Source organism: Agelaius tricolor, unplaced genomic scaffold (assembly GCF_023055355.1).
Source record: "Agelaius tricolor isolate 1412-34295 unplaced genomic scaffold, bAgeTri1.0.p SCAF_3, whole genome shotgun sequence".
NCBI lineage: Eukaryota > Metazoa > Chordata > Aves > Passeriformes > Icteridae > Agelaius > Agelaius tricolor.
In genome coordinates, this window is record NW_027269263.1 from 44,387,523 (window position 1) to 44,397,522 (window position 10,000).

The 10,000-nt window shown below is 37.2% G+C and overlaps 1 protein-coding gene across 9 annotated transcripts in view; it reads left to right on the plus strand.

Annotated features, from left to right (window-relative positions):
- Nucleotides 1–10,000, plus strand: part of FOXP2 (forkhead box P2) — a 406,074-nt gene that overhangs the window by 211,242 nt on the left and 184,832 nt on the right. For 8 of the 9 annotated variants that reach the window (XM_071423678.1, XM_071423677.1, XM_071423679.1 and 5 more), the window contains one exon: nt 5,601–5,778. In XM_071423678.1, coding sequence (XP_071279779.1) covers nt 5,611–5,778 — 168 coding nt within the window. In that variant the 5' untranslated portion in view covers nt 5,601–5,610. Of the gene's footprint in view, nt 1–5,600; nt 5,779–10,000 lie in introns of those variants that run through there. The other variant, XM_071423683.1, reaches the window with a different exon arrangement.

The following is a 10,000-nucleotide window of genomic DNA, read 5'->3' on the forward strand; positions in this document are numbered from 1 at the left end:
ACCATAGTACATGGACAGAAGGAAAAATTTTGGCTTATAGTGGAGAGATAAATATTTTAGACAATGCTTGTTTTTTCAGTTGCAGTTTAGCACAAATCAATTAATCTGATTTCCTGATGCTTCCTCATGCCAGCCAAGTGCACCTGTTAAGATAAGCCTGCAGGAAGGATGCGTGTTTTCTTTACCTGGAGCCGTGTGTGGGTGAGGATGCTGAACTGTTGGTGTCTCACGTATCTCAAGTAAAATAAATCTCATCTGTGCTAATTTGCAAAATCCAGTTGCCAATTTTATTATAAGTCTGTGTTTTAAAAGGCCTTCAGAGGCCCATCATATGAATGTCCACTTAAAAGTTTTATACTACAGCTTGAATTCTTCAGAATATCAGTGCTTTCTGTGTTGGGATCAAGGCACTGTTGTCCCACTGCTGCCTATTTTATCAATTTTTGAACTTTTTACTTTATTCACAACTACCGTCTTCACTAGTGAGAATATTGCAAATACTAAAACGATTATATCACTTTGAATATATTATTTTTTTACCATGAAAATTATATTTTTTCTCGTGAAAGATGCTGATTTTGATCACTGATGCAGATGATATGTATTCTTTCTGATTATACTATGTCCTGTAATGTAGAACTGGAAGCTCTGTTTTTCTGAAAGAAATTCCAGCACAAGGTGTTTGGGCATATTTCACATTTTTACAGGGAAAACTTATTTGAGCAGACAGTAGTGTATCAAACCATTTATATAGATACTTTATTTTACACCTATTAATACCAATACTTTATTTTACAGTATTACAATGGTGTTTGGCCTAATTGGTGTTTTAAGTGTATTAACTTAGGAACATATTTAAAAATTATACAATGACTTGTCTGTGCTTAACTCAAGCTTTGAAAGTTGTTTTGGATAAAGAAAAAAAAAAAAAAACCACCTTTACAAATGTTCTCTTAGCTTTCCAAATTTTTTGTTCTCACACATTCAGCTATGTCCTTAATATTTGGCATTTTGATTTATTAAGCAATTTTAAGTATTAAAGGCTTTTAGCGTACACCAGCGCAAGACTTCAGATCTTGTGTCAATGATGAATTAATTCCAGCAGAGCACAAAAGTTACTATTATTTAAGCCTAGCTCCTCACCTCTGCTTTTCCATCACAGCCCGGTTCTAAAAGGCCGCAGGCTGGGTTCCGTCTGTCGGAGGGAGCGAGGCAGCGCCGCTGTGAGGGCTCCTCCGCCGCCGCCCCGCTCCGGCCGGGCCCGCCGTGAGGGGCTCCCCGCGGGGGCGCGCGGCCAGCGGCGGCTCCGCGCGCTCCCGGCGCCGGCCCCGCGGGGCTCCCGGGCCGCGCGCGGCTCCGCGCGGGCCGGGCCGGGCCTCGCGTGAGCGGCACGTGCGCGGCACGCAGAGGCCGGGCCGCGCGCGCAGGGCCGCCCCCTGGCGGCCGCGCCGGCGCCGCTCCCGCCGCTGCCCCGGGCCGGGCCGGGGCCTTCCTTCGTGCCGGGGCCTTCCTTCGTGCCGGGGCCGGGCCGCCCGCACCACCCGGGCCGCGCCGGGCACCGCAGACCCTGCCAGCCGGGTATGGCACACACCCCGCCATAAACCGAGGAGGTTTAATTGCGGCACCGCGCGCTATCCTGCTATTTGTACAAATAAAAGACCCCGTCTTGATGCAAAATAAACACAAAAGCACTGTTGTGACTATAACAGGGAGTCATATACTAATTTATATAATAAGTGGTTGTGCACGCTTTATTCAAGATTATGGCTGCAAGAAATGGCATGAATTGCTGGGTGTGTTTAATGCTGGATTATAGCAATTTGAAACATGTCAAACACATGGCTAATGCCTCATGCTTCACTCATTCTTGCGTAAACCTGCATAGCCACCATCCATTATACCCCTGGTAACAACACAATTCTGCAAGTAAATATTGTTACACTAAGTAACCTTTCAATTCAAGTTGTTTAGGAAGAGAAAATGCAATCTTGTGCAGTCAGTTCCAGTGTCAGTTTAATGTTTCAAAAGGGAAGTGGTGTAGAGAATAAGTATCTGTACAGTGACTTGCCGCCTTAAAACCCACACGCCTGCACGTGCGGGCACACGGGTGCATAGAAAATGTCCAGTTTGCTGCAGGGGAGAAAAGTACAGCTGTAGCTTCGAACTTAATGAGGTGGAGTATTTCTTTTTTTGGTGTGGGTGATAGCTTGGCTGTCCTGGCAGGATTAGGTATTCAACCTGCAGCTCAACCACACTCTAAAATTATCCACAATTTCACTCTCTCTTGCAGACAGCAGAAAATATTTCCCCATACCTTTGTTTAAAACATCGGGTAGCAAAGCTTATATCCCACCTTTGGCGCCAAGAGTTGCAGAATCACAACAGAAGTAGGTGCTGGTGAATGTGTCTGTGAATGTGGGTGCGTGTGTGCATGTGTGCCTGTGTAGGCATGCTCATGACTGACAGCGAGTGTGACAGCAAGAGAAAAGAGAAGGATTAGAAAGTATGAATGTCTATAAATGTATGTAAACAGGGACCTGTATATTTTTTCTTGTCCTATTTGAATTTCCAAATTTACAGCCTTAGTATCTGGGTGATACCTGTCTATTTCCTTTGTGTTTATTTATGCTTGTTTTGGTAACAATCTGCACTACTGTTGTAAAAACAAGAAAAAAAGTACATTAGTTTGCTCAGTGAGATGTTGCAGTTTCAAATTATTTTGCTACCAATAACTCGGATACTGATACATAGACATTAGAAATCATCCTTGTTTGTCTGTTTTCAGTGCTTCAGTTTGTGAGGATTTAGAGTTGATAGTACATACACACGTGTGTAGACTCATGTGTATATGTACATCTATGCAAAAGAAAAGAAGGGAAAAGAAAAAGATTCTATGCTCTTGCTTTCTCTAGCAGCCCTTTTTTGGTTGCTGACAGTGAGGAGGGGGCTGAGGACAACCAACACAGTGCATTACTCTAGCCAAAGTTTTAGTGTTGTTCTTAAAAATATCATTTTAAAACTAGATAAACACCCCCCAAATTTTATTTTTAACATAAAATTATAGGGTCTCTTTTATCTTCATAAAAATATGTCTTGTTCAGTTCAAAATAAATTGCCCTTTCTAGTACTGTTACTCTGTAGTTTCATTCTGTCTGTACCCAGCTGTTGGATCGGATTTTTTGTTTTCTATTGCCAGAGTGGTGTTGCTGGTCATGTTATGTTAAAGCCTGTTCTGCTGGCTCACAGGCACTTTAACTTTAAATGTAGAGCCTGAACTACACTCTGGGGCTTTGCGAGGATACAAAATCCACAAGACATAAAACCCTTTGGTTAATATGAACTGGAAGACATTTAACCCTTCTTTGTTAATTGCAATGAAACAGTCAGAGAGATATAAAAAGAGGAGGGATGGTCTATTTATTTATTACATTTCTGGGTGTTTTGTAATGTTTTTGATTATCTAACATTTACCCCTCTTTGCCCTTTTAATGTGCCTGGCTAAATGTACCACTCTTATTGTCTAATGTTTGAATTTGTAAAAGATGAACCTGTCTCTTGGTTAAATCTTTGTTTCACTGAAGGATTTACGTTTGAATTTCCCAAATTTCCAAATCCTTGTAACGATACAGCTGATGAAGTCTCAAATAAATTTCCTCTCTGATATACACGTCCTTTTATTGAAAGTAAATATTGTAAAAATCGGAAAGGGCTGTCTGCTTCCACAGTTGTGGCATATCCGCATTAGAATTTTCATATAACTACTAAGGGCAATCAGACCCTTTTCTCTGAATATTTTAAACATTGTACATGTAAAATTTATGCCTAATTTGAATACTTATTAGCTGCCTAATCTCAGAAAAGAGTATTAGCTTTGTTTTTGCCTTGTAAAATTCATCACTGCTTGTATCACATTTTCCATTTCTATTATTTTTCTTTGCTGATGTTCATAAGTGTTTTAGGAGGACTGTTTCTTCATAAACACATCTGGTACTGCTGTTGTTTACTGGACTATAACAGCTGCCCTCCTTTATTTTAACTGTGTTTGTGTTTAGGCTTTTTGCATCCTGTTTATTTCTGACCAGACCATCCTTAAATAACTCATCTTTTGCTATTTTAACATTTTTCACACAATATATACTTTTACTTTATCTTGTAGGATCTTGTTTCTGCATTTTAATTAATATCCCATGCAGATAGTTGAAGTTGTAATGATCCTTTTCCTGCTTTCTTTTCTTTTTTTTTTCTTTTTTTTTTTTTTTTTTTTAAGGAAAGGCAGTTGCTCATACTTTGCAAGGGAAAAAATAGCTAAGTTAAATAATTAGGCTAAGCAGCAAGCTTTGTTTCCTTTCCTAAGTTTGCTTACACATCCCTCTCCCGTCAGAGGTGTTTTTTAAAATCACAGCTGAGCCAGGTTGTTGTGAGGACTCTTGTCAGTAGGTCGGGAGAGAGGATGAAGGAAGGGAGCTGCATTCTGACCCTGCAAGAGCAGGAGAGGACTTTGGTGGCTCTGAGAAGAGACGCTGACCTTTCCATATTACAGATACAAAATGCGCCTTGAAATTCTGGTTTGTAAGGGCACGTTGGTTCTTTATTTACTGCAAAGATTTCAACTGATCTTGGCAGGACATCTCATTGCTATCCTGAAAGTACAGTATATTTATGCAGTGAAAATGATAAAACATTTATTACTGTAGAGAAGGTAATATGCATAATTTATGCTGTTTTTAGCACAATCATTAGTGATATTCTTGATAGATTTTATTTCCAGCTTTCATATCTAATACATGCCTGGAAAATTAATTTTATATCTTTCATTTATTTGCCTATGTTAAAATTGAGTTTTAAGTCATCTTCAAGTGAACAGTTTGATTGCTGCTCATGCATAAGCTTAATTACTTCCCAGGAAGGACAGTATTAAATGTTTTAAATGTCAGAAAAATAAATGAATATCAGGCGTTTGATTAAAAAAATAGGCAATATCTGACGTGTTTGCAGCAGGAGCTTTTTCTTAAAATGCCTCCGAGGCAAAATTTTATTTAGTCACAAAAAAGGAGAAGCCCATTATACTATTTATCATTGGTTGATACCATATGATTTGTAACACCCTTACAAAATTTTAATTTTGTATGATTAGCTGTGCATCATTAAACAACAGCCTTGCATAAGATATGCTGTAAAATTCTGACAGAATCAAGATAGTGAATATTTTAAATAAGGCTGTATAGTCATCCATGGTTGTCAAAGCTAGATAATAGGAAATATAGAGCAGTGTGTGAAATCGTGCCTTCACTTAAACTGGTTTTATAGGTAGACTTTAAAACGTAGTCGTTCATAAATGCTATTGACCATGCTGCGTGCATGGTGTGTTATTTTGGCCGTTAAATGTAAGCACACAAAGCTTGCTTATAGAAATCATAATTCCAGTGATTAGCAGCTGTATGAAAGCAGAGTTTGCATTGCATTTCTTGGTAAACGGCTCCGCGAGGCTTTTTTCTTCTTCTAAAGATGCTGTCTGTGTAATTGGCAGAGAGGCACATCTTGATAATGGAAGTGTGAAGGTGTAACGCGTGTGTTAATTGATACTTCTTAATCACTTTTAGGTATTAAGTCATGATGCAGGAATCTGCGACAGAGACAATAAGCAACAGTTCAATGAATCAAAATGGAATGAGCACTCTAAGCAGCCAATTAGATGCTGGCAGCAGAGATGGAAGATCAAGTGGTGACACGAGCACTGAAGTAAGCACAGTAGAACTGCTGCATCTGCAACAACAGCAGGTAAGTTTGTTTTGTTTCCTGCTTGTTTTTAAACAAATAAAGGGCTGTTTTCAGAGGGGGACCTTTTTGTAGACCCTTGGTGCGTGCTGAATGCGGAGTGTCGTGGAAGTGAAGAGTGTGGGGCATTATTTGTTGTTGTTTTAGTGCACGATAATGCTGAAATGGAAGGATCCCGTTCTTGTGGCAGCAGCATCTTGCTGATATGGCTGCATGCCACCAGGCTTGCCTGGTGATTAAAATCCTGCTGCGTATTTATGAAAGTTGTGCCGAAGCCTTGCAGTGCATGTTTTCAGGAGCTGTTAGTTTACTGTGCGGTTCGGCGTGCAGGACGTGGTGCGGGCTTTTCCACCAGAGGGCCACATTACTTGAGACTTTGCTTCGCTTGCAATGAATTGTGCCAAAGTCGGAGCTGGGCAGTGAAGGGACCCTAGTGAAGGGACCAGAGTGACTTTTCTCAGTAAAGATACTTTGCTGTCATAGGTGTAATTAAAAAATGCTGGTTAGTTCAAAAGCACTGAAATAAAAAAGACAGTGTTCCTGTCTGCATGTGCTTGCGTGTGCATGAGCTGTAATATGAATGTGTAATTTTGAAAACATGGGAGAAGAGAAGAAGCAGCTTTTCTGCAGGTCTGTTTCCCTTCTCATTTTGAAGACATATTTTTTAAATTTGTCTGTTCGTGTTCCCAACAATTTAATGGAGAACTACTGTTGTGTTTAAAACCGTAAAATTCAACCGTCCTCTGGCTGCTGACACCACCTAATTACAAGATGCAATCCATTAATTTTTGTCACTGTAAAATTTCTCTTCCTTTTAAAACCTGAACAAACAGAACTCCTACTTTTTCTGCCTAAGGAGTTGCCTCTGAATCAGGGAACACAGATTGTACTAATGCAGTGAAGCCCAGATTGTTTGGTAAACAATCGGGGTCTGATTCTGCAATGTGCCCAGTACCTGCTTCAAACTCCTGAAAGTCTTCGCTGCCTCATCCTTTATTTGTTGAGCCCACTCAGCACCTTTGGAGTTCAAGCCCTTAATTTTAAATGCCGAGGTTTTTCATTTCAATGTCAGGTATTACGTTAATGGAAGGAAAGTTGTTTTCTGTCAGGTAAACTATTATAAAAGTGCTATTTTATAGAAACATGTTTTAACATGATAGATACATTGCATGTGCATGGGCCTCTGAAATAACAGGTCATAATAGCTCTTAAAATTGAATAATTTTTAGTGCTGAATTAAGCAGTGTACACTTGCTACATTTATAGTTGAATATTTTAAATGGTGACAGAAAATGTGGAAGAGGGAAATAGTTATAGATTGAAATATGAGAAGTTGTTAAGGCTTAAATCTGTGCCTTGCTTCAAATTCAAGTGTATTCTGTTTTAACAATTGAGCACTTAAAGCATGCCAGTCTGAAAAAATACAGGTTTCAGTGTCTTCATTATGTTCTTAGCAGGTTTCTACCTCTCTCTATATACATGATTATGTATATACACACCTTGTATTTTTATACTATTTTAATATAAAATTGTATACGTATAAATAAATATAAAATTTAATATTGTTTTTGTTGAAAATTATGCCATCATCTTTATTCAGGTGTTCAGGTTTTAACAGAATTTTAAAATCTTCGTTGAGAAAGAGTGTATCAAATTGGTGACTATGTTTAGGAAACTAAATTTAAGTGAAGTACTTTAAAACACAAAAATGCTAATAGAATAATGTGCCACTTACATGTTTCTCAAAGTAGCAGTCCTAGGCATGTGTAGCCAATTTGTCCATACAGCCAGAGATTCCAGTAGACAGCATTTGCAAAGACCACAGAGAATTACAACTGAAGATGAAAATATCCAGTTGAGTTCTAATAACAGACAGGTTCTGAGGGGACAGGCTTAGAAGTGACAATCTTTTCTTCAAAATTGTGATTAGATCTTAAATAAGCAGACAGGCAAAGTAAAACCATGGGTACAGTTAATAGGACTCAAGAGGCGTTTTATGGTAGGGTCTGCACCATAGGATTTAAATACAACTTGAGTTAGGCATATGAATCCTTCTATAAAATATGTTGATGTGAAACATAAACACTAGTAAACATACAGTAGGATGTCCTTCAGATAACAGGCATAGCTTTGTGCTACTTTTGCTTTTCTTCCCCTTTTTCTGTTTCTTTTCCCCCTCCCTGTTTTTGAACAGATGCCTTTTGAAATATGAATAAAGAGGAAAATGATGGTTGCTTTTATTATTGTCACTGTAGTAATTCTCTAAATGATGTTTTTAATATGTGACACTTGTCTGGAAAACTTTGACACACAGAAAAACAGAGGAAACCCTAGCAATTATTATTGTTAGGTTTTTTTATTGTTTAAATATGTGCAAGATGTACTCATTTCATGGTTTAACATTCTGGATTTAGCTTCTCTGAATCATTTTATTGGGAGTCTTCAAACAGAAAAATCAAGTTTTTAATAGCTCTTTTTTAAAGGAAGCAAGTAAATGATTGCTGGTTTTAATAATTTCCTTCAACTAGGCAGCTGCGTAAAGGGATGCTAATGCTTAAGAAAAGGTTTATCAGCCAAGTAAAATCATAAAATAAGTTTTTACTGTGGCATGAATATTTGCTGGAGAAAGTTAAATGAGAGAAATTTTAGGCTATGCAGAAGACTAGTTAGGCTAAATTAATTTTTTTAAGTTATTTATGTATGGATTTATAGAAGGGAAATAAGATAGAACAGACTTTATTATGTTCTTGTAGGCAACTATATGGAGTTTGGACGCTTGTTATTTTCTTGATGAATTGTGTTGTTGTGGTCTTTATATAGAAATGAGAAGTTTGACTTAAATCAGGGAGTTATTCCTCATCCATGTATCAAGACTGAATGACAGCATTCTATAATATATTGTAATATATACTCGGTGATAAATGGATTGGGTGCTGTCACAAGTCATCAGGTCGGCTTTGAAGATGTATGACTAGGATGTAAGCAACTTCTTATCTTGCTGTTGATATTTATAGATTTATAAATATTGCTAAAGTGAGTGTAGAATTTTATTTTAAAAATATGATGCAAACTGTAGTCTGCTCAGACTTGTCTTCTGCTTTTTTTGGCTTACGGTGAGCATCCTCTTTTGTATGTGTACATTCAGACACTTCTGAGCTTTTCATTTTCATTTTTTTCCTTGTATATTAAAATCAGTGTTAGATACTAGAATGTATAATACATGAAAAAAAGCATATCCTTGATTAAATACATTGACAGATTATTCTGCATTAGATGTAGAATTTTATTTTTATATTAAGTTTGTAGAATTAATTGTTTGTGTCACTAAGGTCAAAATAGTTGCTAAAAAACCATGATTGCTTTGCAGGGTAGATTTGAGCTTGCATTTTGAGCATTCATTAAGTCAATGCTACCAAGATAATCTTTTTAAATGTTTTATGGGAATTTATGGCTTAGAAGCTGTTTCAGTTGACTATGTATAATGTTATTTCTTCAAAGCAGTTTTATTTTGTTAGTATATCATTACTAGCATTTTATTTTGACAAAATATGAATAATATTTCCAAAATTAAAAATATGGTACTATCATTCAGGTTTTCTTAATGACGAAAAAATAGAAGTTTTGTTTTCTTGTGTGTTTTTTCCTCATGATTATTTAAAAAGGAGGAGGAAAATAATAGGAGTTTGTTTATTATGTGAAGTCTTAAATTAGGTGTTAACAAAACTTATGTTTCTGTATGTTGGAAAGTAATTCTTTTTACTAAACTGCTAGAAACTTGCATTTTGCTCTTTGAAAGAGAAAATAATTTTCTCATACTTTAGAGGAAGTTTTAAGTAAAAAGTGACATAAAAATGTGCAGCTGATACACCTGTAGCAAAAGCCATAAAACATACTGATGATATGTAAGTTAAATAGAAAACTTCTTACTGCATCTGATTGTACTTATTATTACTCAAATTGACCCCAGCATATTAGGCAAAAATGTCTCTTCCTAGTGATTTAAAAAAGAAGTTAAAATTATGGAAAGGTATGCAGAAGTGTTACAGGCTTAAAAGAGCAAAAGTCTGCTAGGTTCATTTATAGGACTTTCAGAGCAGCTATTACCAAATTAGCAGATGTTGAGCTAGTAGGGGAAATTCAGGCACACATATGGTCTAATCTTTAATTTATTATAGAATTGAGAATGTCCTAAAATACCAGAAAGTAATTTTACCAAAGTCCTGAT